This window comes from Hemicordylus capensis, chromosome 5 (genome assembly GCF_027244095.1).
Source record: "Hemicordylus capensis ecotype Gifberg chromosome 5, rHemCap1.1.pri, whole genome shotgun sequence".
In the NCBI taxonomy this organism is placed as follows: domain Eukaryota; kingdom Metazoa; phylum Chordata; class Lepidosauria; order Squamata; family Cordylidae; genus Hemicordylus; species Hemicordylus capensis.
The window spans coordinates 170,800,752-170,820,707 of NC_069661.1; the positions used below are offsets into that span (position 1 = coordinate 170,800,752).

Below are 19,956 nucleotides of genomic sequence, written 5' to 3' on the forward strand. Positions count from 1 at the left end.
TGGACTAGGACCGGGGAGACCTGAGTTCAAATCCCCATTCAGCCATAAAACTAGCTGGGTGACTCTGGGCCAGTCAGTTCTCTCTCAGCCTAACCTACTTCACTGGGTTGTTGTGAAAGAGAAATTCAAGTATGTAGTACACCGCTCTGGGCTCCTTGCAGGAAGAGCGGGATATAAATGTAAAAATAATAATAATAATAACAACAACAACAACAGCAACTGAGTAGGGATGTGCACAGACCGTGGAGGTGCGGTCCGATGCCAGGGGGTGTTGCTTTAAGGGCGTGGGGGTTGTACTTACCCCTCCCGCCGCTTTCCCCCCTCTGGCGCTCCAGTTTTTAAGGAAAATCTTTGGGGCAGCGCTGTTCCTACCTGCCACCCCTGCCCCCTTGTTGCCTGCTAAAAGCAGAAGTAACTTTTGCGCATGCACCCACCACCCTGTGCGCGCACCTGCCACCACCATGCGTGCTGCTGATGTGCGCGCACACGGAAGTTACTTCTGCTTTTAGCAGGCAACAAGGGGGCAGGGAGGAACGCTGCCGCCCCGGAGATTTTCCTTAAAAACTGGAGCACCGGAGGGGGGAAAGTGGCAGGAGGAGTAAGTACAACCCCCGCCCTTAAAGCAACACCACCACCCCGGCATTGGACCGCCAGACCGGGCTACCAGTGAACCAGTTGGCAGGCCTCTAACACGGCCTGCGAACCGGTTCATGCACATCCCTAGAACTGAGTTTAGTGAAGTGACAATTACGCTGAGAATCTCGGTTAGTGATAGGTGGGCGGCAGACTGGTTTTTCTTTGCCTGACAAAACTTTTTAATGAACTTTATTGCTAGGACTGCTCTTAATGAGCTCCCCACCCACCAACAGTAAACTGATTGAAACCCTGAGGTCGATAGACTCCCTTCAGCACCACAACCTCCTATCCTTCAACAGATCTCAAGGAGACCTAATATGAGCAAGACAGGACCAAAACTGGGAGGGTCCGGCTCTCATGGATCTGTCTCAAGAGAAACAAATCAATTTGTATGGCCCCCTCTCCACAGAACATATGTTTTGTATATTACTGTTTTATATAGGTTTTTAAACTTTTAAATAGAGACTATTTTTAATTTATATTTAATATCTATACTTTTTGTATTTTAATTGTGCATTGTTTTCATTATATTGTAAACAGCTTTGAAATTTTAATGAAAAGCAGTATAGAAATCAAATGAAACAAACAAACAAAACAAGTGGGAAGATCAACCTGTGAAAGACGCGCTCATCCACTGTGTGAGAAATGTCGTTTTCGAGGATGGTCATTGAAGATGTGACTGGTTTTAACAGAGAACTGTAGACGACACATCATGTTCTATCATTTTGTCTTCTGGGTCTGTCCTATAGTAGGTTTTTCCTGTGGCCTTGCCAAACTGTGTTTTCCTTTAATGAGCATTTTAGGAATGTCTGATGTAAATCCTTAAGATGCAAATCCCTCTACTATGAGATCAAACAAATATGGCTGCCTTTCAGGGCTTGACTACAGACAATGGGTCATGTTGGGTTTTTATATCTATCTATATAACCCCTGCTAACTTGGCAAAGAAGCACCTTTTAACATAGTGATTCTCTTTATCGAGCAGGTGGAGAGTAACTGGTCCTATTCACTCCCAGCACAGTACCTCCAGTGACTGTTGCTGGTGTCTATCATGTTTCTTTTTAGATTGTGAGCCCTTTGGGGACAGGGATCCATCTTATTTGTTATTTCTCTGTGTAAACCACCCTGAGCAATTTTTGGAAGGGCGGTATAGAAATCGAATAAAATAATAATAATAATAATAATAATAATAATAATAATAATAATGAAGTGAAAGAGCAAAGTATTGCTAAAAGCGGAATAATAATGATGAAGTGAAAGAGCAAAGTACAACACTGACAATAAAATTCAGCCATCCCAGGTCCTTGGGAAGGACTCGATGTCTGGATAAAACAAACCAGTCAATAACACCTGTCTGACTGTGTAAATAAATAAATAAATAATAATAATAAAAAAATAGCACCTCAACACCATAGGGGCCACAGAAATTATCTTCAGCCAACTACAAAAAACAACTGTACCGGGAGCAGCCTGCATTTTGCAGCGATACCTATAACAACAACAATATTGGTAACAAAATTCTGGCATCCCAGGTCCTTGGGAAGGGCTTGATGTCTGGATAAAACAAACCAGTCAATAACACCTGTTTGACTGTGCAAACAAGAAATAATAATATGGACGATTATTTCCAACATGATAATATTAATAACATTTTTAATAGATCTATGAACTAAAACAACATTTTATTATTTTCTCAACAAAGAATATTTCCTTACCCAATACATTCTTTTTGTAATTCATTGTTTCTCGTTGTTTCTTGATCTAGCCTCATCTCCACTGATTGTTTTAACTCTAGTAATTTCTTCACTTTTTTTCTTTCATCCTCAAGCTTTTAAAAGAACATAATATTTTTACACAAATCAACAAAAAATGCACACATTGCATCACCACCTAACAGTACACACACACAGTTCACACAATCAGAATTATGGTAGTAGAAGTCTCCTACCCTAATTCAGGAGCTGTGTGCACTCCCAGTTGCCAATCATGTGTCAGTTAAAACCAACCAACCAGTCAGAGGCCGAGAGCCTGATTATCTGCTAAGCAGCAGCTGAGCTGGAGGATCTCCTCCTACTCCTCCTATTGAGGATCTCCTCGTTTTCGATAGAAAATTAATAATAATAATAATAATACCCAGCAGCTGTACTCGGCTGCTGAATGTAGGAGGAGGAAAGGTCCTCACACCCAGCAGCTGCTTAGCACAAGACCACAGATGGTGCTTCCAATCTTGGTTTTCACTGATGAACAACAGGCAAACGGGCGCACACACAGCTCCCAAATTAGGGTGAGAGCCTTCTCCTACTCCTATTCTGACTGTGTGAACTGCCCAACTGAGTTGTATGCAAAGCAGGGGGAAGGGAGCAATATAGATATTCACTGGCAAATCTGTGCAGTTTTGCTTTATGTGGGTGCCAGTTCGGGCAAAAATATTTTCCCCTTCCTCTGTAATCTAGGAAGGGGAGAACTGAAAAGTTCTCTATTCAAATGTAGCCATCATTTTTCTATATGTTCCTTTGTACCCCTTTGATGTAACTTCCAAGTACAATAATGAAATCTCCAAATGTATGTTTCCCCATTTCTTTTCTTCTTTGAATGCTTTACAATATTGAAAAGCTGGGTTTCTAAACCTGTTTCCTGAGATTTTCTTAGAAAATTATTTTTAAATTCACATATGTATCAATAGGCAGGCTACTAAAACTGTTTTAGGCTAATAAATTTTGTGAACCTGTATGCAAGACCAATATATTTGCAAAATTGACAGAGAGGCACCTTTTAGCGTGGTGATTCTCTTTATTTAGCAGGGGAAGAGTAACTGGCTCTATCCACCCCGAGCATAGTATCTCCAGTGACTGTTGCTGGTATCTATCTTATGTTTCTTTTTAGATTGTGAGCCCTTTGGGGACAGGGCTCCATCTTATTTGTTTGTTATTTCTCTGTGTAAACTGTCCTGAGCCATTTTTGGAATGGTGGTATAGAAATCGAACAAACAAACAAACATACATTACAAATACTTAGGCATTCTTTAGGCTGATAACATTGAACACACTGAAGTTAAAAGAAAAATTGGAAGTGAATATATCAGGAGAGTTAGAAAAATCCTAAAGTCCAAACTCAATGGTGGGAACACCATACAAGCCATAAACACCTGGGCTATACCCATCATTAGATACACTGCAGGAATAATAGACTGGACCCAGGCAGAGCTACAGACACTAGATCGTAAGACCAGGAAAATCATGACCATCAATCATGCTCTGCACTCCCGCAGTGATGTAGATAGGCTAAACCTCCCTCACAACTCAGGTGGATGAGGAATGCTGCATGTCCATCAAACAGTAGAGGAGGAGGAAAGAGGCCTTCAAGAATATATCAAGGACAGTGAAGAAGATGCACTTCAAATGGTCAAAAATGAGGAATTATTAAACACCAATGAAACAAAGCAGGCCTACAAGAAAGAACAAGTCAAGAACCGAGCAGGAAAATGGAAAAATAAGCCCCTGCATGGTCAATATTTGCACAATATAATCTGAAAAACAAAAATCACCAAGAACTGGCAGTGGCTCAAGACAGGCAACTTGAAAAAAGAAACAGAAGGTTTAATACTGGCTGCACATGAACAGGTACTATGAACAAATGCAATAAGGGCCAAAGTAGAAAAATCAACAACAAATAGCAAGTGCCGCCTCTGTAAAGAAGCAGATGAAACAGTGGACCACCTAATCAGCTGTTGTAAAAAGATTGTACAAACTGACTACAAACAAAGGCATGACAAGGTAGCAGGGATGATACACTGGAACATCTGCAAAAAATACAAGCTACCTATAGCCAAAAATTAGTGGGACCACAAAATTGAAAAAGTTGTAAAAAACGAAGATGTAAAAATATTATGGGACTTGAGACTATTAACAGACAAACATCTGGCACACAATACACCAGATATAACCGCAGTTGAGAAGAAAGAAAAGCAAGTCAAAATAATCGACATAGCAATACCAGGTGACAGCAGAATAGAAGAAAAAGAAACAGAAAAAATAACAAAATACACAGATCTACAAATTGAAATTGAAAGGCTGTGGCAGAAGAAGACCAATAGTAGTTAGTCTTCGGAATCCCAGTTGTAATTTGCGCCCTAGGTGCAATTCCAAAACATCTTGAATCACCATCAGCCAACTACAAAAAAAAAAAAAACTTTACTGGGAGCAGCCTACATTTTGCGGCAACAACTATAACAACAATAATATTGGTAAAAAAATTCTGGCATTCCAGGTCCTTGGGAAGGACTCGATGTCTGGATAAAACAAACCGGTCAATAACACCCGTTTGACTGTGCAAACAAGAAATAATTATAAAAAATCATGAACTGGTGTCCCTAAATTGTATGAATCATTTCAGGGATTTGGGCTTATTTTATGGGACATGTAATGTTGTATTTCAAGCAGGAAGAAAACTAGTCACAATATAATAACAGATTATCAATAATTCTGTATGGTCTTACATGAGACATCAGCTCCAGTTTTTCTGTATCCAGCTCAGAAACACGAATTCCAAGCTTCGATCTTGATTTCAGTTGTTCTTCCCACACACTGTGAATACCTTGTGCAGTTTCAGAAAGCATATTTTGCTTTTGCACCTATGGAGCAATTTTATTGTTGTTTTTAAAATGAAAAAGCACCCCAGGATGGATTTTTGAAATAATTAAGCAGGTATTTATACAGACACAAAGGCTTAATTACTATGCATGAAGCAGATCACCAAATTATGACCTGCAGATTGGAAGCACCTCTGCAGGTTCATTCTCTGCTGCCCTTCCACTCCTTGGGAAAATGCAGGGGGTCCCAACCTGTGGTACTCCAAATGTTGCTTAACTACAACTCCCATCATCCCAAGCTACTGTTTATTGTGGCTGGGGATGATGGGAGTTGCAGTTCAGCAACATCTAGAGTACCACAGGTTGGGAACCCTGGGCTAATTCACTCTTTCCATTTCCCTTGCTTAGTTTGCTGCAGTATTGTTTGCTAAAACATCTGAATTAGGCAGAATGTGGTAGGTGCTAACCACAGCTAGCTTCCAAACCACAGACTGATACCCACTTCAAACAATCATTTCAGCCCCTAAATTCCAAATAAACACACATTTTAAAGGTACTGATACTCAGTGCAAATTACATTCAAGCATAATCTAAGAGTGCCAGGGATTAGATGTCAAACTAAATCAAATTTTAGTACTACTATCATGAATGTTGAGTTTGCATTCTCTCAGTTTCATTCATGAGAGGAGTAAATTTGCAACTTCCATTTCTGGTTTAAAATCACCTGCGATCTGTTGTTGCATACAAGCTCAGTAAAAACTGGTTGTTCACCAACTGTGGTAGAACAGGCAGAATTTGCCTGGCTGATACACAACAATAAATCTGTTCCTAAACAAGCAAGTTGCACATTTTCTCCACTCATATGCAAAGGGAGAGGGGAAGGCATCCAATATGGAGGCTTATGACAATAGCACAAAACTTGTGGCTTAAATCATGGTTTAGCATGATGTTTGAATCTGGTCACTAGCTCAAAAAAGACACAGATAAGGCCCAAAGCAACAGTCGAGTAGCCTAAACTAATAAAGAGCTTTTATTATTTGCCTAATAAAGGTAACACTGTGGAATAGAAATTTAAATTTAATCTCAAATTTATTTTCAATCTAACAATTAAACAGGTTGCTTACCTGTAACAGATGATGTGGTAGTAATCCACAACATTCATAAATATTGGGGTTCTGTGCCTGCACAGACCAATTCGGGTAAAGTTTGTTAGCTGCTTGAGACGCCCCCAACCGCCTAATGCACATCCTCTTATATAAGCGGTTAGGCATCCCTCTTTCAGTTTCTTGTTGGCCGGCTTGTGTGTGTGTGTTTGTTTTTAGTAGCTTGCGCTCTGCTGCAGGGATGGCTGAGAGGGTTTTATGAATGTCATGGATCACTACCAGATCATCTGTTACAGGTAAGCAACCTGTTCATCTGGATATTAATCCACGACAGTCATAAATATTGGGTGACATACGAGTTTCCCTGTTGGTGGTGGGAGCCTCAAGCTACTGTAGCACCCTTTTAAGAACTGATCTCCCAAATTTGGCCACCGCCCCAGAGCAAAAGTCCAAAGCATAATGTTTTACAAATGTCTGGTCTGAAGCTCAGGATGCCACCATACAGATGTCTTTATATCTTATTCCTGACAAATGTGACACGGAAGTTGCATATGTCCTCGTTGAGTGGACTTTCACAGATCTTGGCAGAGTCACCTTCTGTAGTGCATAGGCCATGAATATTGTCTCTACTAGCCAATGCAACACCTGATAGTGTGATGGTGAACAGCCTTTATGCTGTCCCTTGTAACATACCAAGAGCTATTTTGTTTTCCTGATTTCATTTGTCCTTTTCAAATAGAACAGCATTGCCCTGTGTACATCCAGAGAATGCACTGGGTGTTCTAAGGCTGTGGATGGGTTTCTGAAAAATGTTGGAAGAACCACATCTTGGTTTAAGTGGAAGTCTGTGACTATTTTTTGTCTGAACTCTGGGTCTACGTGCATTACCACCTTTCCCACATGGAACTTGGGCTTGTCCACGCATAGTGCTAGGAGCTCACTCACATGCTTTGCACTCATTATTGTCACCAGGAAAACTGTTTTAAGTGTTATCAGTCTCATGGGTGCTGTTGCCATTGGTTCAAAAGGTGAGTACCAGCAAGAGGCTCCAATGTCCATGGGCTGCCATACCGGAGGGTAGACATTGTTTATGCCCTTCATGAAGCTTTTGCATTTCGGGTGAGAAAACACAGTTTTCCCATCCCATCCACTGTGGCGGGCTGATATTGCAGCCAAATGAACCATAATCAATACATTTGCAAGCCCCTTTGTTTTTTAATGATGTGAGATACAGCAATACTTCCCTCAATGTTGCGTTCTTGGGCTTAAAGGCTTTAGTTCTCACGTAATTGCAACAGCTTTTCCATTTGGCATTATAATTTCTCCTGGTGGAAGCTTTTCTTTGGTTAAGCATAATTTTGTTCAGTAACTTATCCTCCACACTATGAGTTTTAGCGTTTGCAGGTTTGGATGCAGCAGCTGGCCTCTTTCCTGACTTATTTGGTCGGGTCGTTGAGGGAGACGCCTGTGGTTTTGTCCAGCCAGTTTGAGTAGTTGTGGAAACCATGACTGCCTCGGCCATCATGGGGTGATCAGGATCTCTTTGGTTTTGTCTTGCAGCATCTTGGCGACCACCCTGTTCACCAATGGATATGGTGGGAACAAATAGAATAAACTTTGAGTCCATTGGAACTGGAACACATCACCCTTTGAGTGCTGCTACTACTACTATGGATATTTATATATACTGCTCTTCAACAAAATTCTCAAAGTGGTTTACATAGAAAAATTATAAATAAATAAATAAATAAATAAGATGGCTCCCTGTCCCCAAAGGGCTCACAATCTAAATAGAAACATAAGGCAGACACCAGCAAGAGCCACAGGAGGGATGCTGTGCTAGGGCTGGATAGGGCCAGTTGCTCTTCCCCGGCTAAATCTTAGAGAATCACCACTTTAAAAGGTGCCTCTTTGCTCAATTAGCGGGGTTAGGAATGTCCCAGCCCCATTCTTGAGCAATATTGTTTGCATTTATTGCTCTCCTGGTCTACCACAAAGAGGTCTACTGTTGGAGTTTTCCAACGTGCAAATAGCTCTTCCAGGATATCTGGGTCCATCTCCCACTCGTGTTGCTGCAGAACCTTTGTTCTGCTTAACACATCCGCCAATATGTTGTCTTCTCCCTTTATATGGATGGCCACCATATGAACTCTCCGTGCAATGCACCAATTCCACATCTGTAGACTGAGCTGGCATAACGTCCACGACACAGTCCCTCCTTGATTGTTTATATATGCAGTTGCAGTGGTGTTGTCCATCTGTATCTGGACCACATGGTTTAATACAGACTTTTGGAATGATTTTAGAGACTTGTGCGCTGCAAGGAGCTCCAAGAAGTTTATGTGTAGCCGTTTTTCCTGTGGTGACCAAAGGCCCTATATCCTTAGATGTGACAGATGTTGCCTCTGACGCTGATGGTACATGTCTGTGTCTTGTTGGTTTCTGATAGTGGGCTCAGCAAGCAATCAAAGGTGTTGCTTAGCCTGCTGCAGTTCTGTTAGTTCACTTTATTTTTCGCTGCACAGGGTTTCCGACTGTATCCTTTGAAACCTTTGGAAAGGTTTCCTGTAGTCCCTACATTCATTCTGACGGTACGTGTTTAGCCTTCGTGGATAGGGTTGATATCTTGAATTGGTAAACTTAGGAGTAGTTCTGAACATTTTTGCCGTATTTTTGACTTTTTTCAGTTTTTCATTGAGGTGTCTGTCTCCTCGCAAAACAGCCCCTTGCCATCAAATGGCAGAGCTTCTATACGATCCTGCAGGTCTTCTTGCAGATTAGTTGCATGCAACCAAGCATGTCTTCTTGAAATTATAGCTAATGTCAAAGTACGGGATTCCAATTCTGCAAGATGTTTTGCATTGCTCAGCTGTTGGTGCATTGCTGTAGTTGTTTTGGTAAAAGTAGTCTCAAATGTCTTTCGATATTCCTTTGGCATCAAATTAGGATGCTCTTCATTCAATGCCTCTCATAAGGAATATGTATATTTTGATAAGCATGCCATGTAATTGGCGATCTTAATTGTAAGACATGCTATAGCATAAGATCTTCTGTACAAGGCATCTAGTTTTCGTCCCTCCTTATCTAAAGCAGTGGTATGGCATTTTCCTCCCTTGGAGATTGATGCACAATCCATTACCAATGAATTGGGCACAGGATGTTTCATAAGATACTCATTTCCTTCTTCTTGTATCCTATACAGAGCCTCTAATCTCTCTGATATCGGTGTAGAAGTCTGGATAACTTCCCATGCAGATTTTGCAGCCTTTGTAATGACTGGTAACATTGGTAAGCACAGTGGTTGTAGACCTGCTGTCTTTCTCATGAAATTGTAGACTGGATCATCTAGATCTGTAGTTTTATGTTTAAGGTCCAAGCCCAATATCTCTACCATTTCTACTATTTGCTGATGGTAGGATTTAATCTCTTCCGTGGGCGATATATATGGTGCTGTAGATACATTCTGATCTGGTTCAGCAATGTGTTCAGGTGGAATATGTCGCATAATCCTGTTCCTCATCCGATGAGTCTCCATGTCCTACCATGGGGCCTGTGGAAGACTGTGTTGCGTCACTATGTCCAGGATTGCCCTTGCAGGCATCTCCTCCGTCATGTCTGGGATTGCCTTTGCTAGCATCCACCCTGTCTTTTGCAGAAAAAGTAGTCCTTACAGCAGAAGTCTGTCTCACGCTCTTTTCCAATGAGGAACTTCTCTTATCTGCGGTAGTCACAATTGTGTCCATTGCCAACACAGTTTGTGTTGCAATGTTTCTTGGAAAAGACACAGTTTGTGTTGCCATAGCATGCCTCATTGCATGTTCTATTGGCAATTGTGTTTGTGTCTGAATTGGAAACGTGGATGCGGAATTATTAGCGTAGGCAGGAAATTTGTTTGGATAACAACATCCTGACTCTTTGCAAGCTGCATGGTAGTCTGCACTAATGTATCTTGGTATTCATTTTGCAATGGTGTGACTTGTGTAGCCCTCTGCATCATTTGTGGGGCTTGTTTCTGAATTTGCCATTGCTTAAATTGAGAGTACTCCTCTGGAGATAAAGTAATGGCATCCCCCCATCCTCTATCAGGCAGCAACCCCTATAATGGGGTGACTCCATACAAGCTCCTAAGTGATGGTGTCTTTGGCACTGGAGGAATCTGTTCAGGTTTCCTCTCCCTCCTCAATATCGAGCCTTTGACCTAGGAAGACTTTAAATGTTGTTGTTGAGGGAGTGCCTTCTACAGATTCCAGTGGTCTAATGATGTCCCGTGCTGTCGAGGGGTCCATTGCCACCTTGGTTACCTGACTGGCATCGTGCTCAACGTTGGAAATGGTTGGCTACTGTCTGTCTGGCCTCGATGCTGAGGACATCACTGCCGACAACGGAAGTCTCGGCATCAACGGAGACTGTTGCAGGGTTGGCGCTGGTGATAGCAAAATTGCAAAACCTCGTGATTTGGCGTAGGCACATCCAATGGATGTTCTTTTGATGTTGAAGGACATTTCACATGCTGCAACCCCATTGGAGAGGGGGTTGTCTCAGTTGTCTTCTCATGGTGTCTCTTTTGTGATTCATCACGGTGTGTTTTTTTTGGCAGTGGGGCATCAGTTTCAGCCTCACCTTTCCTCTTTGTTTTTTCATGGGGCTTTAGGCTTCTTGAAGGACGTCCCCACCTTTGAAGCCGCCACCGCCCCAGACACCAAAGATATAGACTGCGATTTTGTTGCAGTCCTCGTTGCCGATCTCTACATCGAGCCTGATGTAGTAGGCGATTGGGGCATAGTGCTTACAGGACTCAGTGTGTTCTCCAGTAATGCCACTTTAAGGCATTACTGGAGAACACACTGGCATTTACCTTTGAAGGCATTTACCTTTGAAGCCGCCACTGCCCCAGACACCAAAGATTTAGACTGCGATTTTGTTGCAGTCCTCGTTGCTGATCTCTACATCGAGCCTGATGTAGTAGGCGATTGGGGCATAGTGCTTACAGGACTCAGTGTGTTTTCCAGTAATGCCACTTTAAGGCAGGCAGCTCGATTTGTTAGTCTGTCTGGAGAATGAAGTGCAGACTGAACAGGCTACTGCACTATGTCCCTCACCCAAACACAACAAACACTGCTGATCTCCATCTGTTGAGGGGAGTTTGCCCTTGCAGCTCACACACCTTTTAAAGGTGGTTTTCTCCCTCAGAGACCTCGCATTCATGTGAGGTTCATGGAAGGGTTGCCAATTAGAGAAGTTGTGTTCTGATCTTATTCTAGCCAGTAAATGCAACCGTGTAACTAAGTTTTAATCGCCAAATGTAGAAGTGTCCGTTAACTGTTCCGTTAATCATGCACCATTCCATCTTCCAATACTTATCGCTATCCGTAGGGTAGTCTTTGCTGATCCGTGTCCTAGCCAATTTAACTGGCCTTCTCTCAACAGTTCTTTTCTGAAGAGCTTTAGTGATGGTGAAGAAGTGATTGCTTTGGCGGTCAGAAAGAAACTGAAAGAGGGATGCCTATCCACTGATATAAGAGGACGCGGAGCACACGCAGTAGGCGGTTGGAGGCGTTTCAAGGAGCTAATGAATTTTACCCGAAGTGGTCTGTGCAGGCGCAGAACCCCAAAATTTATGACTGCTGTGGATCACTAAACAGATCTGGTTCTTCTTAGAAAGGAAAAAATATAGAAATCCTGGCTTGTTTACAGTTGCAAGCTAGTTTTTATCAACCACTGCTGATTTTTGTGTCATATTCATTCTTCCCTTTTAGAAGACAAGCCTTATTCCATTTTTGCAGCTAATGGCTAAGCTTCTTCTTCTTTTTTAAATTGATTCGTGAGAAAATGTCTGTGGGTGTTCTTCTGGAGCAGACTAAGACTGTATTCCTCAGAGGTGACGGTTAATAAGAAATAAACATAATAAGATACAGTCCTCAGCCTGTTCTCTATTTAAAGGCCTTTTAAAAAGGTGAAACATTTTGTCCCTTTTAAAGACTCCACAAGAAAAAAGTTAAAATCACCACTAAGTAGTAGGTCACATTTTTTCTTTTTAGGAACCCCTGGGCCAGACTAGGAGAAAATTATGACTATAGAGGTTAGAAACAGCTTGGGTTCAAACACTGCCTGGGAGGGATCTTCCCCTAAAAAGTAAGTAGCATTGGTCCTTACCTGAAGGAATATTCTGGGCAATGGAATGGAGTTAATCTATAAATGTGTTAGCTTTTCTTACTTGCTCCAAGACAGAGCTGATGAATGTGACTGCACATCTCAGGAGGAGCTCGCCCTTGTGTCCCCAGTAGAAACTGATGAAACTCTAGTGTTATCAAAGACACACACACTAGAACACCAAGCAGACCGCTGACTTCCGGTTGGACTGCCAACACAGCTGCATGCTTCCCTGACAGGGGGAAGACCGAGGAGAAGAAATTAAGGGGGGTTTGAGGCTTCGAAACCCCCCCCACCTCACCCTGGATTAAAGGGTTGACTTCAAGATAAGCCACTGTCCCCCTTTTGCCAGCTCCCTAATTCAGAGTTGTGTCGAAGGACGCAATTCTGTCTTAGGTAAAGAGCGGCGGGGGCTGGATTTAATCAAGCTGACTTCTTCTGCGGGAATCTTTCTGACCGAAGCTGGCTGGCAGCCAATTTCTACGGTTTGGATCTAATTAATCGTTAAAGTTTAAGAAGCTCACCTTTCAACGTGATTGATGATAAATTGCTGGAATTCCTCCTGTGTTTACTGGAAAGATATCACAGAGCTACAAGACGCGGCTGTAAGTTCTTTTTGGCTATAATTAAGGAGGAGAACCCAATCTTCTTGCTAATTATTGGAACTTAAGAGTTCAACTGATGTTTAAAAGTTTTCAGTATTTGGAAAAAGATCTTATTAGTGGAAACTATTTTTTTTTTTTTTGCTGTTTGAAAAAGTTTATGGAAGAGGAGATTTGCTGTTTGTCATTGAAGCTGCCTATCACTAATTCAGCCAATTACAGTAAAAAGGCGTTTCACACTACCGTGAGAAAACTGAACTGCCAGTGATAAGATATATGAGTTGTGGTGCAGAACTGTTTATATTTGGAAAATAACTACAGGCCTTTACTTTCAAGGACATTAAACCCTGTTGTGAAAGTGCTCTACTCCTTTCTCTCTCCTCTAAGAAAGGGGAAGGGGGTGGGGGAAGAACAAGAAAGAAAGAAAGATAATGCAAAAAAAAACCTACACCAAAGCCAGATACATCTACAGCCTGGGAAACTTTCCCTTCCAAGTCCAGGTGTGGGGGAAGTCAAAATGTCTGCAAATTTGGATCAGACACTGTCAGAAATGAAAAAAATACTTCAGTCAAATGCTAATGCTCTTAAACAAGTTACTTTGGATATGACTCAAGTGAAACAAAACATGCAACAAATAAATGATAGAGCATCAAATATTGAAGAAACAGTCAAAAAATTAGCACAAGATAATAAAGAATTTAAATCAAGGGTTGACACTTTAGAGAAGGATGTGGGATCACTGAAAGATGACAAAGAAAAATTATTAGATCAAATGGCATTGTTGGAATTAAGACAAAAAGAGAGATTTTTAAGGTTCAGGGACATTCCAGAGAAAGCTGACCAGAACATTAAAACATTACTTGGGGAGGAACTTGCATCACTTTTGGGAATTACGGTTGGAGAGATGGAGGCACAGATTGAGACAGCTTTTCATCTAAATTCGGATTTCGCTACAAGAAATAAATTAACTAAAGATTGCTTGGTGCAATTCACCTCCAAATCAATTACTGAGCGAATTTTTCAGGCTCACTTTGCTACAGCTCTCACAATTGAAGCTCACCAGATAAAAATTCTGAAAGAAATTCCAGCTAGAATTTTAAGAAAACGTAAGGATTACAAATTTTTGATTGATGCATTAAATGCCAATGGAATACGTTTTAGGTGGGAACTACCAGAGGGAGTTTCTTTCTTCTACAAGGGCAAGAAGAATAGATTCACTGAGCTTCTTAAAGTGCAAGAATTTTGGCGGAAATACAAAAAAGACTTATCTCCGGAGCATTCTGCTTCCTCAACACATAATTTGAATTAGACCACATGGATTACAAACGAAATTACAGATTTTTTTCTTGGAACGTTAATGGTTTAAATACAAAAGTTAAAAGAAATAGAGTTTTTCATTTTCTTAAGAAACAAAATTTGGACATTGTGTGCTTACAAGAGACACATCTTAGAAAGCAAGATAGAAAATTTTTGGTTAATAAGGCTTTAGGACAAGAATTTGTTTCTTCAGATAAGAAAAAAAAAGAGGGGTAGTATTTTATGTCAAACAACAATTTGAACCCAAATTAATTTTTAAAGATGAAGAAGGCAGATGATGAATTCCTGGCTCATTCCGGAATTCTAATTTCCGGAATTAAAACAGTGATAATTGGAATTTATGCCCCTAATGAAAAGAAAGTTGAATTTTATAACTACCTGGATCAAAAGATGGCGGAGTTATCGAATGTTAATTTGATTATATTGGGCGATTTTAATGGAGTTGTTTCGACATCTTTGGACAGAAAATCTGATATATTGGATAGGAACTTACAAGGTAAACTTCCCAAAGTATTCTTTGATTTAGTAGAACACATGGACCTCTATGATTTGTGAAGAATTAAAAATTCCAATGCAAAAGAATATACTTATTTTTCTGAAAGATATCAATCACATTCAAGGATAGATATGGTTTGGACATCTAAAGCTATTACACCATGTATGGAAAGGATGGATATTTTACCTAGGACCTTTTCAGATCATAACCCAATTTGTTTTACATGGAAGAAGAAAGGAACGACTTCATTTCGTTGGAGATTGAATGAATACCTCCTGAAAACACCAGACGTTGTGGAGAAAGCTAAAAAGAAGTTAAAGGACTATTTTGAATTGAATTTAAACCAGGGAATGGACAATAAAATTGTCTAGGATGCAAGTAAAGCGGTTATGAGATGTTTTTTCATACAGCAAAATTCATATTTTAAAAAGCAAAGAGGATTGAAAAAAGAGATATTATTGATGCAGATCTCCAAAAGGGAAAGGGAACTATTATGGGCTAAAGATAAGAAGGCGGTCACTCAAGCTATCAAAATGCTACAACAACAACTTTCAATGTTAATAGCAAATGAACTCGAACGGAATTTGAAATATGTTAAGCAAAGGACATTCAAGTTCGCAAATAAACCAGGCAAGTTGTTAGCTTGGAAAATTAGATTTGAGAAGAAGAAAAATTATATATACAAAATACTTACAAAAAATGGGCTCTCTTATGATGGAAAGGAAATAAGAGCGGAATTTTTAAAATATTATTCAGAATTATATAAAGGCAAAATAGCTGAAGATAAAAAAATTGAGCAGTTTCTCAGGACCAAAAATATTCCAAAACTTACTAAGGAACAAATAGAAATTATGAATGCTCCGATAACAATTATGGAAGTAACAGAAGCAATAAATCAAGCTAAGCCCAACAAGGCCCCAGGGCCTGATGGACTGTCAGCTTTGTACTATAAGTCATTTAAAGATCAAATCTTACAACCTCTTCAATGGACTATGAATGATATTCTACAAAAAGGGATTATGCCAGATTCGTGGAAGTATGCAAATATTGCAGTAATCCCAAAACCAGATCAAGACCCAACGTCAGTTAAAAACTATAGACTAATTTCACTTTTAAATAATGATTACAAACTTTTTGCTGCCATTTTGGCAAGAAGAATGAAGGTTGTATTAAGGCATTTTATTCATGAAGATCAAGCTGGATTTTTGCCAAAGAGACAACTGAGAGACAATGTCAGAACAGTCTTGAATGTATTGGACTACTATGAAAAACATAATGATAAACAGATGGCGATGATTTTTTTGGATGCAGAGAAAGCTTTTGACAATATTTCGTGGCAATTTATGTGGAGATTACTAGAGATAATGACTGCTGGCAACAATTTTATTAGGGCAATTAAGACAATTTATTCGGAGCAATATGCTAAGATTATTGTAAATGGGGAACTATCAGACAACTGTGTAATACAAAAAGGGTCTAGACAAGGATGTCCACTCTCCCCATTGCTTTTCATACTGGTTCTAGAAGTGCTTTGTAGAACCATCAGAGAAGATGATAAATTACATGGTCCCAAAATTGGGAAACAGGATTACAAGTTGAGAGCCTTTGCAGATGATGTTGTGCTGTTTTTAGAGAATCCAATGGACAAGATTGAAAGACGCTTGGATAAAATACAACAATTTGGACAGCTGGCTGGATTTTATATAAATAAGACCAAGACCAAGGTCTTGACTAAAAATATGGATCAGAAAACCAAGGACAGATTCTCTGAAATAAGTGAGTTGAAAGTGGAGAAGAAAGTTAAATATCTGGGGGTCTGGTTATCAAATAACAATTCCTTGTTGTTCACAAATAACTATGTTAAAATATGGAATTCAGTGAAAATTGATCTACAAAGATGGTCCAAAATGAATTTGTCTTTAATGGGAAGAATTTCAGTGGTGAAAATGAATGTCTTGCCTAAAATGTTATTTCTCTTTCAGACTATTCCCATAACACTCTAACTTGTTTTAAGCAATGGCAGAAGGATATAACTAAATTTGTTTGGCAGGGGAAAAGACCAAGAATTAATTTTAAGAATTTAACAGATGCAAAGGAAAGAGGTGGTCTTACCTTGCCAGACTTAAGGTTATACTTTGATGCTGTTTGTTTGACATGGCTAAAAGAATGGCTAACATTAAGAAACCATAGAATTCTTGATTTGGAAGGATCTGACAGAAGGTTTGGATGGCATGCGTATCTGTGGTATGAAAAAAGTAAAATACATAAAGACTTTTTGAACCACTATGTGAGACGGAGTTTAATGAGGGTGTGGTTAAAATACAAAAATTGGTTTGAACCTAAAACTCCATTATGGATATCTCCGATTGAAGCCTTATCATGTAAAGAAGTAAATATGCAAATGTGTTGGGGTACCTATAGGGATTTGTTACATTTTCAGGAAAAGGATTGTAAGTTAAAAAGTTTAACTGAAATACAAGATTTGGTCAGAGATTGGTTCAGTATCATCAGTTAAATGATATATATAAGAAAGACTTTAAAGTTGGATTTGAGGATCAGACTTCAAATTTTGAGAAGGAATTATGTCAAAATGATGAAAAATTAGTTTCTAAAATGTATAAACTGTTGCTTCTGGAGGAGACAAGAGAGGAAGTGGTTAAAACGACTATGATAAAGTGGGCTCAAGATGTGGGGCGTAATATAGAAATGGCAGCCTGGGAAAAGTTATGGAAAAATGATTTAAAATTCACTGCATGTTATGCTATAAAAGAAAACGATTATAAAATGATGTATAGATGGTATCTGACACCAAAAAAATTGGCATTAATGTATAAAAATGTTTCAAACAAATGTTGGAAGTGTGGACATTCTGAAGGCACCTTTTTTCATATGTGGTGGACCTGTGGGAAGGCTAAAGCCTATTGGGACATGATATATAATGAGTTAAAGAAAATATTTAAAATGACATTTCCTAAGAAGCCAGAATCTTTCCTGCTGGGAATAACACAAGGTGTAATCTCTACAACTAATTTAACATTTTCTATGTATGCTTCTACGGCAGCCAGAATTATATATGCACAGAAATGGAAGAGTAATGAACTGCCTTCAAAAGAAGACTGGCTGATAAAAATTTTGGAATATGTGGAGATGGCAAAACTTACAACACTAATAAGAGACCAAAACTTGGAAGGCCCAGTCTGCTGACCAATGTGCCTATTGTAGGGTCCACAACAGGGACTTGAGTGAGTCCAGGAAACTAAGGTCCATAACAGGGATCGGGGGTGTGTGTGTGTTATGTTAAACTGTCTAGTTGTGGAAGCAAGTCTGTTTTCCACTCCTCCTTGGAAAATCTAAGTGCAGGGTAAACAGGGTCATAGGAGTTTTGTGTGGAAAATCAAAAGGAGGCCCCTTGATCACAAGCAGCACAGCAGGAGAGAAAAGGTAAGAAAGTTTATAAACTGTTGTGGCTTACAATTACAGTTAAGACCTACCTTTCAAATAAACAATCTCCAAATACTCTAAACAGCCAACAAAACAAGTTTTGAAGATAGAAAGTCAACAGAAGAGGGGGTGATTCCCAATGTATTGCACAGAGTGCCACATGTATGACTATAAAACCGCCTTGGGATTATTTTAATGAAAGGCGGTATAAAAATCTAACAATAAATAAGTAAATAAATATTTGGGCAGAAGTCATGGGTGTGTGCTCGGGTGCGAGGAGTTCCTGTCTCTCAGGGAACAGGTTTGTTTCCTCCAAAACCAAGGTGGTCAATCTGGAGAAGCTCAGAGAGTCAGACAGGTACATGGACAAGACCTTCGGGGATGAGATAGAGGCATCCCACTCCCAGGCTGATGCCTCCTCTGCTGTCAGGGAGAATGAAGGACTATGGCAAGGAGGACATCATTCTGAGCAAGAGGGAAACTCTCCTTAGAAGGGATCCCCTTTGGTGAATAATGAACCCTTATCCTGTCGCACAAGGGATAATTCTCAGGGGGGTGGGGGCCTCCTAGTAGTGGGTGATTCAATCATTAAAAGGTATAGAGAGACAGGTCTGTGATCCACATGTAGACCACACGGTGACTTGCCTGCCTGATGCAAAGACATTGCAGACATCACAAGGCAATCTAGGTAGGCTGTTAGGCAGTGCTGCGGAGGAGTCAGCTGTCGTTGTGCATGTTCGCACCAACAATGTGGGAATGGTAGTCAGGAAGCCCTGGAAACCAAATTTAGGCTGCTAGGTAGCATATTGAGGTCCAGGACCCCCAAAGTAACATTCTCTGAAAGGCTACCTGTTCCATGCACAGGCCCAGTGAGACAGGAAGAACTGAGGGATCTCAATGTGTTGATGAGACTGTGGTTCTGGGAGGAAGGGTTTAGCATTGTTAGGCATTGGGATACATTTTGGGACAAGATGAGCCTGTACAAAGGGGACAGTCTCCACTTGAACCAAGATGGAACCAAACTGCTGGCGCTTAAAATCAAAAAGGTCACAGAGCAGCTTTTAAAATGACACCTGGGGGATAGCTGAGAGAAGCTGGGCAGTATCCAGTTCGGCAAATGCTATCCCTTAAGGTGTAAGGATGTAAATGCTTCAGAAAAACCAATATGGGACAGCGCAGAACCAGATAAAAAGTAGACAGAAGGATATCCTAGCTGGTCAAAGAGATCAAATGGCAAAAAGAAAGAAAGAAAGAAAGAAAGAAAGAAAGAAAGAAAGAAAGGGCATAACAGACGAGAGATTCAGCATATAGGTGCTTATATACCAATTCCAGAAGCCTCCGAGCCAAGATGGGTGAGCTGGAGTGCTTGGTTGCTAATGAAAACATAGTTATATTGGGCACAATGCAAACATGGTGGAACAGTGAGAACCAGTGGGATACAGTTATTCCAGGATATAAACTCTATAAAAAGGAAAGGGAACGGCGAATTGGGTGTGGAGTAGCACTGTATATTAAAGAAGGGATAGAGTCTCACAAGAGAGAAAACCTAGAAAGACCGGAGTCCTCCACAGAAACTTTGTGGGTGATAATACAAGGCCTGAAGGGAAATGTGCTACTAGGGAT

At 40.3% G+C, this 19,956-nt stretch overlaps 1 protein-coding gene across 11 annotated transcripts in view; it reads right to left on the reverse strand.

The window, feature by feature from the left end:
- Positions 1-19,956, reverse strand: part of LOC128328269 (ankyrin repeat domain-containing protein 26-like) — a 206,753-nt gene that overhangs the window by 29,540 nt on the left and 157,257 nt on the right. For 10 of the 11 annotated variants that reach the window (XR_008309108.1, XR_008309107.1, XM_053258085.1 and 7 more), the window contains 2 exons: positions 5,132-5,266; positions 2,352-2,464 (listed from right to left, as the gene is read on the reverse strand). Coding sequence is in view for 9 of the 11 variants with exons in the window: in XM_053258085.1 (XP_053114060.1) it covers positions 2,352-2,464; positions 5,132-5,266 (248 nt within the window). In the remaining 2 variants the exon portion in view is untranslated. The remainder of the gene's footprint in view (positions 1-2,351; positions 2,465-5,131; positions 5,267-19,956) is intronic. The other variant, XM_053258090.1, reaches the window with a different exon arrangement.